The following is a 20590-nucleotide window of genomic DNA, read 5'->3' on the forward strand; positions in this document are numbered from 1 at the left end:
ATAAATACATTTTCATTTTTTAAATAAAACTATTGTAAGTGACTTAGTTGTATCAACTCTCAACAACATATCATACAACATAATAAGTGGCGCAGTACGCGCCCTAATACTAGCTATATATAACACATTATAACTAAAGGATATATATTAGGTGTACTCTTCAATATACATACAGATTAAGGAATAAGTTAGTGAGTTCTATTTTACAGAAACCATAATCTAAAAACTAAAATTATATTATGAGACTATCTGTGTACAAAATAATGGTAAACAACAGACTGGAAAGTAATTCTAAATTATTTTTCAAGTACAGGCTGAACACAAGAATATTACATCTTTGGCGCCAAGCGAAATTTACAGGAGTTATTCAACTCTGCTACTTATTATTGACGATGTATTCTAAGTGCAATTAACAAAAGACGGGCAACGATTCATAGCTGTTGGGTTTATTGTAGGCTAAATAATTTTTGAAGTGAAAACTTCTTTAGCGGTGCTGGGCACTTTTTGAGGTGGGGAAAAAATGATAAATTCGAGACAGCATAAGGCGATCACATGACCGTAAGATTTAGATGGCCACTCATTTAGATGGCATTTAAAAATCAATAAAAAAAAACTCAATGACATTACATGAAAAGTACGGGCTGTGAAATACGAGGATGTCACAGTTACATTCTAACTTTATATCACTCAAATATAATTCAATAAAGCTACATCTTATTGAAATCGCTAATAAAACTGAACTCTAGTACTGGTGAATAAAACTCAAAATATCATGACCGAAGAATTAGATGCGAAGTCTGCAAGGTAACTTTACAATTTCTATTCGAATTTTAAACAATTAACGCTACAAATTTGAATTTCGAATTTTAAACAAGCTCACTGACCAGCAATTTCGGAACTAAAGTTTTTCCATGAAAGGAGGATGGGTCAATTATACATAGTGCTGCAGACATTTTGGACTAGTCATTGAGTTTTCATTTCTGTCGGCACTCCCGGAGTGCAACCCGTTGTTTTTTATTGCCTGTTAGTAAATTGATTTGCCTGGCTACTCAATTTTTTTAGTTTTTATTATAAGTCATTTTGATACCTGAATTATTACTTGCAATCGTAGTTTGTGTCGGCACTTAGAATACATATCAATTAAATCAAAGTCGACTACAAATCTATGGAGAAACGTATTCCGCTTGAAATACGTCCACAAACGCTCAAAATTCTTGTTTCACTGAGAAACTTTACAATTACGTTATAAATGACAATTTTAATATTTAATTGTTAAGTTTAAGCATAACATGCTCCTTTTACTAATACATTTACACTTAAGAGTCTTAAGGATCGTGTGGCGACCGCATCTAAATAAAACCATCTCATAGAATCAATATAAGATTAAGAAAATAAAAACAATACTTCAAAAACAAATAAATAACAAAAACGATTAAAACCTCCTAATCACAAAGATAAGTCAAAAATCTGTAAACGTATTAGCAAAAGGAAAAATTACACGAATGAAGATACTCTTCATCAATTCCTTTCAGTTGTCATGCATTACATATGTTTTTTATTCTATATCTAGTTACATACCTTTCGCTCGTGAGATTTTATACAAACCTTCATACCAATGGGTAAAACTAAATGAGTTACAATATAAAAAGAGTTCTTAACACAGTCATGTTTATGTAAGTACCTTTATTGTATTTTCATTATCATATTAATCATCCACATTATTAGAAGGATGGCTAAGGCTTCCTCTTTTTTTCTTGCAATCTTGACGGGACATTCGTTCCAATTTATTTTTTTCCATAATATTGCAGAAATTTACACAATAATGTATCAAGAACTCTTTTCTTGTAGATTATCTGAAACATTGACAAAATGTCAATGATAATTGCAATGCGTGTGTCATATGGAATATAAATTGGAATTTGTAGATACTCAATTTTATTCGAATTGGAAAATGCTATCCAATACAAAAATATAATCAAAATATATGAATGAACATGTTTCTAACAACTTTAAGATACACTGAAATACCTAAATTTGATGTTTATTCTCGATACTTAATCTTAAAGATTTGACAATGTGAGAAAAATGAAGTATGCCCAGCCTACTAAAACACATTCCACCATTTTAGTATAAACTAAAATTCGTTCCACATTTTAGTATTTAGCTAAAATTCGTTCCACATTTTAGTATTTAGCTAAAACTCGTTCCACATTTTAGTATTTAGCTAAAATCTCAATTTGTTTACCCCCACCTATCTAGCGTATCAAACAGTAGAAATAACTCTACTAACCGTTACAAAGTCAACAGTGGCTAATTTAGTTTTATAACATTTAGGTATTTTGGCCGGTCCGTTTTAATCAACATTCAGGAAGCATTATATAGGTAATCATCCATATCTGCTAAGAATCCTGACTTTTAGATACATGTAGTTGTGATCTTATGTATAAAAAGGGACCTTGGGGCCTTTGGCGCTTATGCCATCAAGTATGTCCTGCCTACTAGAACAAATTACCCAATTTTTAGCATTAACTAAAAATCGTTCCACATTTTAGTATTTAGCTAAAACCTCAATTTCTGTACCCACTCTTATTTTTGAGGATTTATTTTTCGTTCATATTTATGGAAAAGGCGCTAACTGATCTAAGGTCCCTATTTGTACCTAAAGGACGACACAGATTTTCTTTGTCCAACACACACATAAAAATTTATTGCTTGATATCACGTAACTATAAAGTTTATGAAAAAAAAATATCTTTATTCGTTTAGTACTAATTATAAACATTTTAATTCTCATCAACCAAGTTACACTATTAAGAAAGAAATTTAGTCGTGACGTTTTGACTCCAACTCTTTATAATAACGACCGGCCGTTCGTTAATTATTTATTTAAATTGGTTACTTAAATATAATAAGTTATATTTAATGGTAAAATCCAAGGAACAGGTAACAACAGGTCTTGCAAGTATGAAATTGAAAAGCAGCCTTTAGGTTTACAGTCACAAAAACAATCGAAATGTCTACTTTTGGAAGATTTCTTTATATTTAAACTCTTATTTACCTAAATGGGTATATAATATTTTTTAAATAGCTTTATTATGGACACTCGATCAAAATGCTTTAAAGACTAGTTGGAATCGAGTTTTTTTTATCCTCCTAAGGCCCAAGGTCCTACCTATAGTACCTGTTCAGTACGATGTAGTTTAAACCATGTTCAATTGAAACAGAGTAGCTTTTACTTTGTTTCAATTTTCAAACAACGTCAAATCAACTCTATTTCCTACAATTTAGGTTGAAATTTCAGTGGCAAATTTTGGATGTTTCGTTTGTATAGCTGGGCCTTAGGAGGTTAAACGGATAATCGGGACTTTTATTATATTTTTAGAAATTTTCTCAAATTACCTTAATAAACGCTAAAATTCATCAACAATAGTTAATAAATTCGTATTTTGTAACTATAAATATAATTCTGTTTAAAGTGTGATGTTTCTAATGTTATTGCTTTTCGTGCACAAATGGGGCATTATCTATGAAAAGGGACCTTATTGTCGGTGGCGCTTACGCCGCACGGCGACGCGCGGCATTGTATTTATAACGGAAGCATCGTTAATAATGGCGTAAGCGCCATCGACAATAAGGTCCCTTTTCATAGATAACGTCACAAATAATCTGTATGTGAAACTACACATTGCTATTGCACTGTCTATTCCAAACGTATGTACAATTATTCTAAAGAAAAAGATTCCATATTAAGATCGCTAAGTTAAAAACCTTTAAAGTAATATTAATACTTTCTGAATGGTAACATGTATTGAAAAATATGATAATGTCAATATGCGAATATTCGTTTATGCCAAGTTTGACTGAAAAGTCAATGCTGTACCTGGGCGTTTTTTTTTGTTGTCCCCTACACTTTTTTTTCAAATTTGGGATTTTTTATGTTATTTCTACTCAGAATCACGAGCTCTTTCTATCCTAATAGGAGAAAAAAAGTGTCCTAAGGTTTTTATTTCCATTACGTCACCATTTTTCATAGACTTTGTATGGCGGTCGCGGAATGAAAAAATCGAAAAATGTATGGACATTTTGGGACACTTTTTTTCTCCTATTAGTATAGAAAGAGCTCGTAATTCTGAGTAGAAATAACATAAATATTCCCAAATTTGAAAAAAAAGTGTAGGGGACAAAAAAAAAACGCCCACCTTGCAATATTAGTGTTAGTTCTCTCGTTTATATCAAATATTCAAAAACGTCTACATCTCAACATTTATATCATCCTGGTAAGTTAAAATGCATTAGTTTTTTGTAACAAACCAGTATGATAAACAAACATACACCAATGTTACCAACATCTAAAACAACTACATGCAAAACATGGACCCATTATACTTTCGATAGTTCCAGCACACTTGCAAAATGTAGGTAAATATTCCAAATCCGAGAATTCCACATGTAAAATCATGTTTTTACTCATGTAATTGTCACTGCAAGAAAATGTTAATGCGTCATGCTAGTCTGACAATCGTTGCATTTACTTATATTATCAAATTCATTGACACATATATCTCAGGACTAGCCTTACGGGCAATAAGAATGGAGCATGAATGGGGCCATTACAGCGGTGTGAAAACGTTGCTACGCGATTGGTTGATGAGTTCGCATCACGTGCGCGATTGGTCGCAACTAGTTGCGTTAGACTACACGACTGGCTCGAATGGATACATAGCAGAATGTGCAAGTCGCAAAATGAGCACTAGTGCAAATCGCAGAAGGTGCAGGTAGTAAAACGTGCAGATCGTAAAACGAGCAGGTCGCAAAATGTGCAAATCGTACAAAGTGCAGGTCGCGAAATGTGCAAATCGTAAAAAGTGCAGGCCGCATAATGTGCAAATCATAAAAAGCGCAGGTCGCCAAATGTGCAAATCGTAAAAAGTGCAGGTCGCGAAAGGTGCATATAGTAATGTCGTTTGCTTTGTGTGTCGTCCCTAGTTAAACTGCATGGTACAAAGTCCAACGGGCATATTTCAAAGCACTGCCTCATAAATTATTTGCTCATAAAACAAGGTCACGATAAGGTATCAAAATAATAAAAAAGATAGCAGGTTTGTTTCAAAATATTTTAACATTCGGTAATCAACAGAAGCCTTATTGGCAACGATTACGCTTTTTGGACCTGTAGAATCTGAGCTCTATTTCAAAATCTACACATTTTGCGACTTGCTCATTATGCGATCTGCTTGCACATTTTGCGATCTGCTCATTATGAGATCTGCACATTTTGCGATCTGCTCATTATGAGATCTGCACATTTTGCGATCTGCTCATTATGAGATCTGTACATTTTGCGATCTTCTCATTATGAGATTTGCACATTTTGCGATTTGCTCATTTTACGTAGCCTGCACATTTTGCGACTTGGACATTCTGCTATGTATCCGCTCGAATTCGTGAGTGACACCGCTGAACTAGTACCACTTTAAGTGCACGTAAGGCCAGTCCTGAGATATATATGTCAATGGTCAAATTAGGTTTAAATATCGTATTCTTATTTCAAAAATAAATTCGAGTGGCCGTGCATTACATTGGCACTTCGAAAACCCCTACCCCTAATGTCCCTTAACCTTTTACCCTGGTTTAAAGTGACCCAGCGACTTATATCATCCAAATTAAAAAGAAAGATGGCACTAAGAAAAAAACTATCATCCAAACTACGTTACGTTCTGAAACGTAAACGATTTGGAATGCATTCGAAATTTAAAATGAAACAATCAATGGAAAGAGTTCCAAATTCGAAATTAAAAGTCGACGCGCGACGCGCGGCGCTGTGATTGGCTTGGTCACCTCGGTGCTCGCTGATTGGCTTAAACCTCTGTACTCTTGCCAACGTGGCCCGACTTGTCGAGGACGCCCGAAGCGCTCAGTTTTCGGGTTCGGCTGGGGAATATTCCGCTGAAAAGACGGCCTGAAAAGAAAAAATAGTTTTTTATTAGTTCTAGTATTCTAGGCGATAGGTTTTCGGCAACAAGCATGTGACCTTATTAAAGATTATATATACCCTTTTAATAACGCGCCATGCATGCATGTCAGATTTTGACTCTCGTTTCTGACTTTTATACAGTATGTATCAAAACGAAAGGCTAAGAAAGAGACCCGTTAATGTTGAGGTCATACTGCGGAACTTTTACTATGGGACCAACCCCGAAAACGCGGAAAAAAAAATTGGATGTTTCATACATTTTGCTGGTCTGATGTTGAAATGTCCTATGGGAGAGTCAATTTTTTTTCCGCGATTTCGGGGTTGGTCCCATAGTAAAAGTTGCTCAGTATGACCTAAACATTAATGGGTCTCTTTATTTGCCTTTCGTTCTGATACATACTGTACTATAACTTTGCCCATCTTACAAATGTACCCACGATCATTCATGATGAGAACAAATTTAGATGAATGACTATGATTATTAATATTATCTATGATTGTTGTTTATGGTCAATGACAGTATTCCTTGGCCATAGACAAGTATATCTGAAATATTCACGAAATTTTGGTCATGATCTCATGGCGTGTGAGATCCCTGGTCTCCTATATCCTATATCCTCATAAAGACCAAAATAGATTGAGACTACAAGAAATCAACACTGTATTATGTTTACCTGGCGAGCGCTGGTCGGGGGGATGCCGGGGCGAGGTGGCGTGCAGGGCAGTGCGGGACCCGTGCTGGAACGACACCGACATGCCCGAGTCCAGCGAGCCCACGGAGCCGCGCCGCTGCAGCCGCTCTGCTGCCATTGCCACTGTAATAAAAAAGAAATGTATCAATCTTTATTCAAAAAAATTTTTTGAGGTGTTTGACATGTCGAGTATACGGGACCGTCACGATATTTCATATAAAGCCTTCTAAATAAAAAGCGTGTATTTTTGATACGACCACACATTCTAGGGGTAGTTTAATACAGTCGCCATCAGATATATCGGAGCGGAAAAAGTGCTCACAAATATCCGAACAGATAGATGAGTTCAGATATTTTTGGGCACTTCGGCCGCCCCGATATCACCGATGGCGACTGTACAAGACCTAATGAATTTACTTTCTTATGTTTTGCTAATAAATTACGATTTAATTTTTCCTTTTGAAATAATTCAGCACGCAATACCTATTTTGTTTTTATTCAAAACGCCGCACTTACTGACGCGACATCACTATTACTTTCACAAAAAAATGCTCTCTGTTAGTTGGTAAATTATTTATAATTGGTGGTCCTTATGTCTTTGCAGTAAGGTTTAAAAATAATCAGTCGGGCGGTACTGTACTGACCTGAGCGGTAATTTTTGTGAACGGCGGGTATTACGAGGGACCCCGGCCAAGATGGATTCGGGGGCAAGATGTACCGTAGTTACCTGGGTCGTTGATGTCGACGAGCGAGTTGGACAGCACGTTCCGCTTGATGATGCTGGTGGGCGGCGGGTATTACGAGTGACCCCGGCCAAGATGTATTCCGGGGCAAGATGTCCTGTAGTTACCTGGGTCGTTGATGTCGACGAGCGAGTTGGACAGCACGTTCCGCTTGATGATGCTGGTGGGCGGCGGGTATTACGAGTGACCCCGGCCAAGATGTATTCCGGGGCAAGATGTCCTGTAGTTACCTGGGTCGTTGATGTCGACGAGCGAGTTGGACAGCACGTTCCGCTTGATGATGCTGGTGGGCGGCGGGTATTACGAGTGACCCCGGCCAAGATGTATTCGGGGGCAAGATGTACGGTACTTACCTGGATCGTTGATGTCGACGAGCGAGTTGGACAGCACGTTGCGCTTGATGATGCTTGTGGGCGGCGGGTGCTGCGCGTGGCGCGCCGGGGCCGCGGGCGCCGGGCAAGATGGCGGCGGCGGGACCACCACGCTGGAAATGTATCATTTCTATTTAAAATTCGTCCCAAATACGAAGCGATACGCATACAAATGGTCGGAGAATGACCTCAAGCCACATAATAAATAATAGTAAAAAGGTTCACTCTCTAACAAAACGCGTCTATTACGACGTATATGACCGATGATGGCGCAAGCGCGGCAACTATTATGGTTAGACACTAAAATTGGTGCTAGCCGCATGTACTTGTAGCGACGCGACGAAATCGCGGAGTGAGGCTGCTCAAGCTAAATCTACAGGTCTCCAAATTTGGATACGAAGGTAAAAACAATATGAAAACAAAAATCAGCCTCTCTCCAAGATTTAAGCGCTCGTATGCGCGAAAGCGGATCCGCCTGCGAGGCAACTATTTATAAAAAAATTGTTTCGTTTCGCAACCTATTTAATATCATTAAAAAGATCACAATAATTTAATACATTCAAACTATGTACTTACCCGTGCACATGAACGTGGTCCATGCATTGTTGATGATCAATCTCGACGTCAGCTACACCGCTGTCTCTGTTTTCCATCACTGAAAACAAAATTAAGCCTTTAGTTACGTACAAAAATTATATAAATCTATAGAATGAATTTTATTGAATCAATTCTTCCTTCACATTATGACCGAGTATGATAAGTTGAGTAGTTACTTCGCGTTTATTCTGCTCATATTCATTCTATTAACCCGCATGGCGCGCTGATATGGGGAAACTTAACAAATGCACATTCATGAATGCGCGTTTTGACACTGCAGAAACGTGCCTAGCTTAGAATAATACTAACCATGTCTTTTATTGTACCCCTGCCTTCCCTTCTTGACAAATACAAACTCGAGTTTAGGAGGCCTACCGCGAAATCCTAAATTCGCAAATTGCGGGGATCTTTCTCTTTTATTCCAATGAAGGCGTAATTAGAGTGACAGAAAAAGATTGCGAACTTAGATTTTTGCGGGTATACTATAGACCGGATGCACTCGCAGCCCGCACCTTCCCCGCCGCCCTTAGACGTCCTACCCCGGCGCCCCGGTACCGCGCAGGCGAGGACTCGCTATTTGATTGACTAGGGCTGTGTTCCGAATCACGCTCACGACGCTTACGGTGCTGGCTGCCGGTCCGAATCAGTTAGCGCGCTCAAGGCCGCGTGAGTGGTGTTTTGTTTCGGACCGCTCCCCTGTGTTCCGAATCACGCTCACAACGCTCACACCGCTTACAGTGCTGGCCTGCCGGTCCGAATCAGTTAGCTCTCTGAAATTTGTTTCGCGCCTGTCCTGTCATTGTCAAACGTCACCTCGACGTTTGCGCTCAAGGTGCTTACGCCTCGGAGTGTGAGCACCGTGAGCGCCGTCCATTGACATCATCAATGACGTCACCATATCTCATGTAAGCGCTGTGAGCGTGAATCGGTCCGATCGTGAGCGTGCTGTGGGCGTTGAGAGCGTGATTCGGAACATAGCGTAGGAAAACACTAACCTTGTCTATTATTATTCCCCTGCCTCCCCTTCCCGCGGTTCAGCTCCCCCTCGATCCGCATGTTCTCCACGTCGTCCATCTCGGCCACGCTCTCGCGCAGGTCCTCGGCGAACTTGCAGCGGTCGTGCTCGTTCTTTGATTGACTACGTAAACACTGACCTTGTCTATTATTATTCCCCTGCCTCCCCTTTCCGCGGTTCTTCCTCGATTCCTTATGACTGAGGGTCGCGACCACATGAGGTCGTTGTTTTGCGCACCAAAACTCTCCATTCTGGACGACTTTCCGCCTTCCTAATAATAGGCGCCTGTGCAGATCCCTGGCATGCCTTCTTTACCGTGTCCACCCAGCGGGTCGGTGGATGTCCACTACCCCGTCCTCCATCCACCATGCCAACCATAATACGCTTTTCAAAGTTGTCCGAGGAAAACACTAACCTTGTCTATTATTATTCCCCTGCCTCCCCTTCCCGCGGTTCAGCTCCCCCTCGATCCGCATGTTCTCCATGTCGTCCATCTCGGCCACGCTCTCGCGCAGGTCCTCGGCGAACTTGCAGCGGTCGTGCTCGTTGCGCGCGTTGAACGTGGCCAGCCGCCGCCCGTCCACGCGCCGCGAGAGACGGATGCCGAATGGGTAGTCTGTGGGACAGTGCAAATATTAACACTTAGTAGACCTGAGTGGACGCTCGAGTTGGGCGTGCAGCGGGGCGGGGCGTGCGGCGTGCATGTTAAACAAATGCGCACGTATAGGAGCGGCCTTAGTGCACGCTGCTCACATCACGCGTGAGCCCACAGCCACGCTGCACGCCCCGCCGAATGCTCCGCTTCGAGCGTCCACTCAGGCCTTACACTTAAATGCATAGTGTAGGATGCAGCCTACACAAAAAACATCTAATTTTATACATAATTAGAAAAACCTATATATGTCTATTTATATATTATTTCAATAGTAAAACTAATCCGTTTTCCGATTTTTTATATATATTTACGCAATATTTTAATTTATAAAAATTACATTCGTTTTAAGACGAAATGTCAGAACATTTGAAAAAACCAGAATTTGGTGATTTTTAGTATGTGATTTTGGATGTTTTTTTTTGGGGTTTGTAATTATTTTATATTTAAAAACTCTATCATAGGTGTATCACAAATAGTGTACCTTTCTGATGGTAGTAGGATTTATCATATAGGTATCTCTTACTGAAAATTATATATTTACAAAAATATGATTTAGCCTATGCAACTTGTAACACTGATTTCGCAATGAAAATCGATGTTATAATTTTTTTACCATTTTTCCCATAATCAGCAAACAATTACGTAACACATATATTAATTTCGGGCAAAAAGAAAAATCATGCATTTAAGGGTTAATCAATATTACAAAAAGAGGAAAATAGAAGTTAAGTGGTGAAATAACTAAGCGTACAGCTGCAAAAGCTTTTCAAGGAGCTATCGGAAACTTTCACAAGAAATCAAGGAAGTTTTATCATGGAAATAAAACCAACAAACAACAACCTTCATAAACGGAGAGAACCATCTACAACCTAATTATTTGAACATAGGTAAAGAGTCTTGAAAAGGAGTCCGTAACATAAATGTCAAATAACATTGAGTTTTTCTTTATAGATTTAAATGCCATTTAAATTATGAGTGGCCACCTTACGGGGCTTACGGTCACGTGATCGCCTTACGCTTACGGTCACGTGATCGCCTTACGCTGTCTCGAGTTTATCATTTTTTCCCCACCTCAAAAAGTGCCCAGCGCCACTAAAGAAGTTTTCACTTCAAAATAGATATGACTCGCTCGTCAAGCTCAATACATGCTTACTGCTAAAATTTATAACTTTGAACAGTAGAATTGTTCTTCAAAAGCGATTAATTCCGCAGTCATAAAACTACAATGTAAACATAATGAAAAACATTTTAGTCATGGATATTAAATTACAGCGTCATCTAGTGACGTCTTTGAAAGAGTATCATACTCACGTGGCACGGAGAAGAGGTTGACGTTCATGCCGCACAGAGGGAAGGACTGGCGGAATGTGTACGTGACCGAGGATTTCTTCTTGCTGAAGATCTTCGTTATCACCAGCAGGTCGTTGAACAGGAACACCTTGAATAGACAAACGCTTAAATTATAAACTCAATAAAAAGTGATCAAGTGCTCGAGGCCGGATTCGGACGGTGCTCTGAAAGCGGTGCCGTCATATGGCGGCCGTCATATAGCGGACGCAAAAAGACGTCCGTCTTTACGGTGACGACATGTGGAAAGTTCCACGGCGTCATAACACACCGTCAGGCTAGGTTCACACGGCAACGTCCTGCACGTTTTTTCACGTATTCGATTTTAAACGTACAACCAGTCGGGTGTTCACACGGTAGATTTTCATTCGTTTAAACACCGTTTTCACGCCGAATAGCGACAGTTTTCACGCAGTTGTTGCAGTAGGTGTGATAGTCTGAGATGGATTCACGCTTCATTGTACTTTTATTTTGGTATCGATGGCGATAACGGTTTCGCCGCCGACAAAATAGAAGGTTTTGGCTACATCCCATAAATGAAAAATCTGTGCGTAATAAAATATTTGAAAATGTATAGGTACGCTAAACTTAGGAATGATGAAACATAGTTTTTAAATTTATTTCGGATGTCTATATAAAGTTTTGTTCCGCCAAATTAATTAATAATTCGTTATCTATAGAAGATTCGTCAACAATTTTGAAATAACCTCGAAATTCCAAACAAAATACGTGTGATCCCTCCGAAAAACGCTCGAGTACGATAGACGCTTGTTCGTTAAAAAACGTATAAAATTGTGCCGTGTGAATGAAACAGAACTATACTACTGGCCACTGCAAACCGAATACGTTAAAGTTCATTCGATTTGCTTAACAAGTCCGGTGAGTATCCGTTTAAACGTATAAAGAATGTACGTTTTTTGCAGTACTAACGCCGTGTGAATGGTTATATGCACAAAGTATATGCCACTATTTATCCGTTAAGACGTATACTGTAAACAAACGTGCAGGACAATGCCGTGTGAACGAAGCCTCAGCCACCAAGGTCAAACGAAACGTATCCAGGAGAGAAAATGGACGACCTTGATTTAGCTTTAATAATTTACTTGGAGGATGAACTATCATCAGAAGAGGGAAATAATCGTAGTGCGGAAGATTTATTCAAATCTCGTGGTACAGAAGGTGCATTTGAGATTTTAGTACAAATGGCTTCACCGCTATCAAATAAAACGTTCACGAAACTATCGACACCGTTAAGACGGCCGTCATGCTAATGACGGCACCGCTTTTTAACGTTAGGGTGTCAATCACCGCCCTCTAGGAAACCGCGCCATTTGGTTTCCATGGACAACGTTCTAGTGACGTCATTCACCGCTGTATTACGGCCGCTATATGACGGCACCGCTTTCCGAGGAAACTAAAGCTTAACACAATAACCTTTAGGCAACGCGATCACGGCGGCACCCGTCCCAATTTCTCGAGTATATGCAACTTTTTTCGACGACGTCAGATGACGTTTTTATTTCCGGTCAAACTTAAACGGTCAAAAAATTATTTGCGCAAGCATAAACCAGGTTTACGCAAACAATTTTGCTAATCATTAATTGTCAAACGTAGTTCTCCACAATAAATATTTGTTCTCATCGAATAATATTGCATGTACGGTTAACTAACCTCTCTTTGGTGCACGCCCGGACGCTCTTTCTTGTGAATGTCCGGTATTTCATACAGCCGGCAGTAGCACACGAGCCGGCGGTGCGGCAACGCCAAATGCGGTTTCTTGCCAACAATGGTGGCCTGCACTTTCATCACCTGAAACAGAAATGTTTATAAACTGAAATAGATGTCATATATTAAAGAAAAGCAGCCAAGTGCGAGTCGGACTCGCCCATGAAGGGTTCCGTATTTAGGCGATTTATGACGTATTAAAAAAAAACTACTTACTAGATCTCGTTCAAACCAATTTTCGGTGGAAGTTTACATGGTAATGTACATCATATATTTTTTTTAGTTTTATCATTCTCTTATTTTAGAAGTTACAGGGGGGGGGGACACATTTTACCACTTTGGAAGTGTCTCTCGCGCAAACTATTCAGTTTAGAAAAAAATGATATTAAAAACCTCAATATCATTTTTGAAGACCTATCCATAGATATCCCACACGTATGGATTTGATGAAAAAAAAAAAATTTTTAGTTTCAGTTCTAAGTAAAGGGAACCCCAAAATTTTTTTTTTTCTATTTTTGTGTGAAAATCTTAATGCGGTTCACAGAATACATCTACTTACCAAGTTTCAACAGTATAGTTCTTATAGTTTCGGAGAAAAGTGACTGTGACATACGGACGGACAGACGGACAGACAGACAGACAGACAGACAGACAGACAGACAGACATGACGAATCTATAAGGGTTCCGTTTTTTGCCATTTGGCTACGGAACCCTAAAAAAGTGACGAAGCCCTCCAGTGGTCCTGCCTTCACCACACCACATCTATTTCAGTTTATAATTTATATATAGTAGTGTGACTACTTAAAAAAACAACGGGTTGCACTCCGGGAGTGCCGACAGAAGTGAAAACTCAATGACATTTTACTTCTTACGCTCTCGCGAGTTTAGCATTTTGTCCCCATCACAAAAAGTGCACAGCGCCGCTAAAGAAGTTTGAATTAGCGTATCGCCGGTCAGTTTCCTAATTCGTCAATTTTGCTGATTCAACAGTTTAATGATTAGACTGTTTCTTAATTCGCCAATTTCCTTTTTTGCCAGTTTCACTAAATTGTCAGAGCCCCTATTAAGCCAGTTTCTTGAGTCGCAAACTTCCTTATTCCTCAATTATCTTAAGTTGTCAGTTTTGCTATTTCGTAATTTTCCTAATCCGTTACTTTCCTTATACAACAATCCAATATTATAACTTATATCGTAAAAGTAGCAATGTAATCTCTACAAAGGTCAAAAGTTAGTTTGCATGCATAAGTACCTTTATCATTAGAATTACGTTTACAAAATACTCGGTAAGAAATTACACTTCATTGCAATGCCATTAGTTGTTACATTAAAAAAAATTCATACTTAATTATGGTCAACCTATTCATGAGTTTCATGACTCAAACTGTAGTACAGTCACCTGCAAAAGTATCTTCGACAACAAAGCACAAAGGCCACTAAAATATGTGTCACGCGTTTATGGCTCTACAAATGAGATTGCTTAAATAAGATACTTTTACAGTATTTGTTCTGGAAGATAATTTCGCAGGTGACTGTACCTACAGGAGAATAGCAGATGACATAACTTTGTATGGTGTCGGATAATAGTTTTAAAATAACATTTAATAAGGTGACTAGAAACATCAATGAACCATCAATAGGTTCATCTTTTGATTCTGCATCAAGCCTTGGTCTCTTGCTAAATGAAATCACCTTGTATATTTGATACACCGAAACACGACTATAAGACCCTGGCAACTAGTGAAACTGGCGAATATAGAAACCGATTATCTAGGGGAAATGACCATTTGACCAAACTGACGAATAATTAAATTAGCACATAAGGAAACTAGCAAATTTGCGAAACTGAAGCCTAGCAAAACTGGCGAAAGAGTAAACTGAAGGTTTAGGAAAATGACCCACTAGCGAAATTGTCAACCTAGTGAAAATGACCAGAAGGTAAACTGTTGAATCAGCAAAATTGACGAATTAGGAAACTGACCGGCGATACGCTAATTCAGAAGTTTTCACTTCAAAAACACAAATCAAAATAATTAATAAAATAATTTGATATGCTCCCAAAGTTGTGTGCAGAAATGTTTATTTGGGGTTAGAGCATTTCAACACTCTTCTGTGTTAATAAGGAATAGCAAATGGATAGGAATAAGGAATACAATCGTCGATGCCCCGTAAGCTTCGCACGAAGTCGTCAACCAAGAGGCTAATTGACCAATCTCAACCTTGGGTCCACTACATAAAGTCCTTACCTGCGTAACATGATCGCTGCTTGGTCTGAATTCACTCTCTCATAGATGCCAGCTAGCATATCACGGTCGATGTCTCCACAATCGTCGATGCCTCGTAAGTTCCGAACGAAGTCGTCCACCAGTAGGCTGATTGACTAAACTCAACCTTGTGTCCACTACATAAAGTCCTTACATGCGTCACATGATCGCTTCCCGGTTTGAATTCGGTCGATGTCACCGCAATCGTCGATGCCTCGTAGGTTTCAAACGAAGTCGCCTCCAATATGCTGATTGACCATAGTTCGTTTTTTTTAGCATTAGAAAAAACTTGAAAGAAGGTAAGCGATTTTGACATGTCTTTTAATTGAAAAACACTTTTTAAAAATCAATAACTATTACTTATGAAAGCAGAAGACTATAAAAGAGCGTATTAGATTCATAATTGTTACATATTTACCGTAACTTATTTTTAAAATGTGTTTTTCAATTAAAAGACACATCATGATTGTTTACCTTATTTCTAATGCTAAAAAAACCGAAGTATAAACTCGACCTTGGGTCCATTACATAAAGTCCTTACTTGCGTAACATGGTCGCTCCCTGGTCTAAACTCGCTCGATTTAACCCGTTCATAGATGCCAGCTAGCATGTCACGGTCGATGTCACCGCAATCGTCGATGCCTCGTAGGTTTCAAACGAAGTCACCTCCAATATGCTGATTGACTAAACTCAACCTTGGGTCCACTACATAAAGTCCTTACCTGCGTAACATGATCGCTACCTGGTCTGAATTCACTAGACTTCACTCTCGTATATCCCAGCTAGCATATCACGGTCGATATCACCGCAATCGTCGATGCCTCGTAAGTTCCGAACGAAGTCGTCCACCAATAGGCTGACTGACTAAACTCAACCTTGCGTCCACTACATAAAGTCCTTACCTGCGTAACATGGTCGCTCCCTGGTCTAAACTCGCTCGATTTAACCCGTTCATAGATGCCAGCTAGCATGTCACGGTCGATGTCACCGCAATCGTCGATGCCTCGTAGGTTCCGAACGAAGTCGTCGAGTGACATTCGAGCTTCTGGCTTCAGGTTGGGGGTGTGCAGGTCGGTGTTCAGCATGATGATGGCGAAGGCTAGCACGAAAATCTGGAGAAAGAAAATGATGATTATATTTTTTAAGGTTGCCTAATTGATAAGAATTTTAGAATGTTTCTCAGATTCAAGGTGAGAATAAATCCAGTTTTAATAGTAATTTGGGTTTCTGAGCCAGGGGTCGGCAAACTTTTGAAGAGAAGAGCCAACCGCATTAGAAATGACTAGTTTTAGGTATCTCCAAGAGCCGCTAATGTTGTTTTCAGTTGACAAATTTCTCGATTGTAAATTTTTCGTCACTACTTCCACTACTAGCCAACTTCTTAACTTGCTTCTACTTTCCCTTCGAGGTACAGCGAAGACCCATTTCTTGAACGGCATTAACTAAAATTAATAGTCCTGTCGTCCACACTGTTAACGGACAGTATGAAAAGATACCTTAACATAGCAAAGACATAAAATCCACACAAATAGTTATGTACTGGTCGGAATATTTAGTGCAAGTTGCACCATCCACACTTTGACGGACTGATCAACGTCAGCCAGCGCGCCGCGGCGGTTTACTATGAAACATACCATAAAATAAAACTTAGCGAACTCTTTAACGATGTCAAACAGGTTGGTGCAACCGACCCTAAATTTTTCTTGCCATACCGTGTCCTGCGTCCGTAATCGCTGCACAAAGTCCGTATTGCAGACGCAGTAGCGCCTCGCAAATGCCTCGACCAGCCGTTCGATCTTCTGCGCCTCGCCGGGCAGCCGGAAATGTGCCTGGTAGCGGCGCAGCGCCACGTCCACAGCCATGCCGGAGAGATCTAGCTCGGTTACGAAGCATCTGTGGACACGGACGAAGGTTAGGTACTTGAACTAGACAAAAGTCTAGTTAGGACTTGTTAAAACAAAGCCTATTTGTAAAGAAACATAAATGAACTTATTGAGGTTTGTAAAATTTTATGAATAAAATGGTAAATCTCTCCGGATATATCACATCAGCTCCTATGGATTTTTCATCTACATTAGGATCAAATCGAGAAGCGGTGATATTTTATAATCGAAGCACAGCAACAAAATGTCGTTTTTAAGCAGTCGGCGTAGCCTATAGATAAATACTAAGTACGAGTATAATGGAACGAGTCCTTAAACCACGCTGCGCTCAAAAACCCAAATCGTCGATGTAGCTCGGAAGGCGGCCAAGCTAAAATGGGACTGGGCTAGTCACGTCTGCCGAATGAGTTGTAGGGCAAAATCGCTAGAGTGGGAACCCTAAAACTCAAATCGGGGATTTGGCAGACCCCGCCGGCGATGGACTAGACTCCTTTTTGAAGGAGTGGCCTGACACAGCATTGGAAAGAGATCTGTGGAGGAATTAGGGGGAGGCTTTTGCCCAGCAGTGGGACACGTAAGGCTCCAAATGAGGAGTGTCTTTTCAAAAGGGTTTATTTTTTCTGGGAATCTATTTCTAAATTAGACCTTAAGTTTTCTTGAGCAAGGTTCTCTCTAGTACCGCTAAGAAAAAAATAAACCCTTTTGAAAAGACACTCCTCAAATAATAATAATGATAACGAGTGTGATACTCACTCTAGCACGGCCATGTTGAACTGGTTCTGGAGATTCCCGAGATACTCCCCGATCATCTGTTTGCTCAAGCCCTTCCTAGTGATAAGGAATCTCGCGACGCCTCGCGGGGAATTTTCCAAAAACCCACGGGCGATGAGGTAAGCGATGCCGCGCTCAGGTTTCTTGTTGAAGAGGTTGAGGCCCACGCGGTATTGGCGCTTGCGGACCGTTTCTGAAACCTGGAGAAATCATTTTGTGAGTATAATTCATCAAATCATTTGTCATCTACTTTTGTGACTGTTGAATTCAAAAAGTTAATCATATGAGGTACAGGACAGAAAGGACGGTCGCGCTTTTATCGGTTGTCATGTCACGAGTTACTATCGCATTTACATATTTGTTAAAACGTGAGAGACGATAAAGGGACGACCATCTTAGTCCAGGTGTCAGTAAAGCTTTGGATTCCTCCAAAAACGGTGCCGTCATATTACGGCCGTTATATAGCGTTGAATGACGTCACTAGAACGTTGTCTATGTAAACAAGATGGCGCGGTTTCCTAGACGGCGTTGATTGTCAACGTAACGTAATAAAGCGGTGCCGTCATTTGGATGACGGCCGTCATGACGGTGTCGATAGTTTCGTGAACGTTTTATTAGATAGCGGTGACGCCATTTTGAATAAATGACACGAGATTTGAATAAATGATTCCGTACTACGATTATTATCCTCCTCTGATGATATTTCATCGTCCAAGTAAATTATAGATGGTCAAGCAAATCTTGTAAGTAGAAAAAGGCGCGAAATTCAAATTTTCTATGGGACGATATCCCTTCGCGCCTACATTTTTCAAATTTGCCGCTTTGACCTTGGTGGATGACGGTGTGTTATGACGCCGTGGTACTTTCCACATGTCGTCACCGTAAAGACTGCCGTCTTTTGCGGCCGCTATATGACGGCCGTCATATTACGGCACCGTTTTCGGAGGAATCCAAAGCTTTACATGATAATGCTGTAGTGTGATGTCGTATGGTCCATCCGAATGGAATGAATTTCAGTTGATTCTTCCGTATACTATTCTTGACAGATAAGGAGTGCACTTGACGACACTTTTACTTTTAAATTTCTCATTCAGTCGATCAACGTTCAGTTGAAGTCCGAATAATCATAAATGGAGTTATCCTATAAGGTAATTTCTATAGACGGCAAGTGTGGGATGTTACCTTGATCTGTGTGTCGTGCACGGGGCGGCAGCACTGCTGCGGCGCCTCGTAGTACGGCGGCGCGTCCTGCCGCTTCCACACTCCGTAGCTGTTCACCGGCTCGTACAGAGTGCCTGACGCGGTGCGCTGGTGCTGCTGGAAGTGTTGCTCTTGGATATGCACGTGCGGCTCCTGGAACACAATGGCTCATTTCAAAGTTTTGCATGAACACTCCTTCTTAAAGAACGACAGAATTTAAAAACTAAACATTTTCTTTAGAACGGCGGCCGCACTCAGGAATTGGTGGACGCTAAACTCAATGATTAATAAAAGTCAGGATAAGAGCAGTTAAACATGTGCACTCCTATTCTTAGCACTTTTTCGACTAGGACTGGATGCCAAAATGTATGGTTAATAATAGTCAGGATTTGAACTCGCTACCAGTAGATTGAGAGCTGCACGAGTAATCTTAATTAAAGTAGGTACCAGTGCACAAGAAAAACTGCAACGCCCAATAAATTTTAATTAACCTAAGATTGAAAGGATAGGTAGCAAAAGTTATTTTTTTAAATAGCAAATATACGACAGAAATAATATGGATGGAACAATTTACCTAAACTCTTCAACTACTTATAACAATACAATACAAATACTCTTTATTGCACAACCTCTACAAAACACACGTAACATGTACATTTAGAAAGTTTAGGTCGTCAATTTAAAGGTCCGAATTATTCTGAGAACTACTTAGGTCCAATAGCAATAGTCTTTAGGAAGGGTTTGTCTGTCTTTTCAATCACTTACAGGAGCTCTAGGCTGGTACGGCTGGTGGTAGTGGTGGCGGTGCTCCTGAGAGGAGGACGATGATGATGATTGCACCGAGGACATGGAGCCGCCGCGGACCACGTTGGCGCCGCACTCGGCGCGCCGGAGGGAAACTGGGCTTTCGGCGCTGGAAATAAAGATCAATATTGTAAAAAAAACATGAAGCAGACAAATAAAAGTAAAAACAATTAATAATGGTGTCTCTATTAAATTAACTAGAATAAATTAAATGTTCCTTTTTCATGTTACCTATCGGAAAGGTAGCAACAGTTTAAATAACGGCTAGAAAATTGGGTTTATTCGACAGCCAAATAAGCACCTTTACTTAAAGAATGTATATAACTTGGCCGAAATTACTTTTTGACGACAGTCGTCCGATCCCCGCATATAAGGCACCAATGTTTGTGAAATAACCAAGGTTGCTTATAATATACGTAGGTCCAATTCCCCCCAATTCAAGGGATTGAGAGAGGTTGGCGGTACGGTTCCTCCAATTGAGGGGGGATTAAAATCTTCTCGAGGCAGAGGTGTAGTGTTGGAGCCGGTGTAGCTTTATTTGACGTTCATAA

General features: G+C 40.0%; 1 protein-coding gene and 2 long non-coding RNA genes across 9 annotated transcripts in view; 2 read left to right on the forward strand and 1 right to left on the reverse strand.

Moving 5' to 3' along the window:
• LOC134658332 (uncharacterized) overlaps positions 1-4917 on the forward strand; it is a 96637-nt gene extending 91720 nt beyond the window's left edge. Inside the window, exons 2-3 of the long non-coding RNA XR_010097695.1 lie at positions 4792-4807; positions 4840-4917. This is a non-coding gene — a long non-coding RNA (uncharacterized LOC134658332). The remainder of the gene's footprint in view (positions 1-4791; positions 4808-4839) is intronic.
• A 591-nt stretch (positions 4918-5508) lies between these two features.
• The window catches only part of LOC134658288 (IQ motif and SEC7 domain-containing protein 1), a 262519-nt gene continuing 247437 nt past the window's right edge, over positions 5509-20590 (reverse strand). For all 7 annotated transcript variants that reach the window (XM_063513891.1, XM_063513890.1, XM_063513894.1 and 4 more), the window contains 12 exons: positions 20001-20148; positions 19218-19388; positions 18018-18235; positions 17094-17274; positions 16284-16493; positions 13066-13203; positions 11359-11485; positions 9808-10008; positions 8357-8435; positions 7763-7893; positions 6649-6789; positions 5509-5959 (listed from right to left, as the gene is read on the reverse strand). In XM_063513891.1, the coding sequence (XP_063369961.1) occupies positions 5859-5959; positions 6649-6789; positions 7763-7893; positions 8357-8435; positions 9808-10008; positions 11359-11485; positions 13066-13203; positions 16284-16493; positions 17094-17274; positions 18018-18235; positions 19218-19388; positions 20001-20148 (1846 nt within the window). In that variant the 3' untranslated portion in view covers positions 5509-5858. The remainder of the gene's footprint in view (positions 5960-6648; positions 6790-7762; positions 7894-8356; positions 8436-9807; positions 10009-11358; positions 11486-13065; positions 13204-16283; positions 16494-17093; positions 17275-18017; positions 18236-19217; positions 19389-20000; positions 20149-20590) is intronic.
• Positions 13377-20590, forward strand: part of LOC134658330 (uncharacterized) — a 150729-nt gene continuing 143515 nt past the window's right edge. Inside the window, exon 1 of the long non-coding RNA XR_010097693.1 lies at positions 13377-13586. This is a non-coding gene — a long non-coding RNA (uncharacterized LOC134658330). The remainder of the gene's footprint in view (positions 13587-20590) is intronic.

The sequence above is a fragment of the Cydia amplana genome, chromosome 22, assembly GCF_948474715.1.
Source record: "Cydia amplana chromosome 22, ilCydAmpl1.1, whole genome shotgun sequence".
NCBI lineage: Eukaryota > Metazoa > Arthropoda > Insecta > Lepidoptera > Tortricidae > Cydia > Cydia amplana.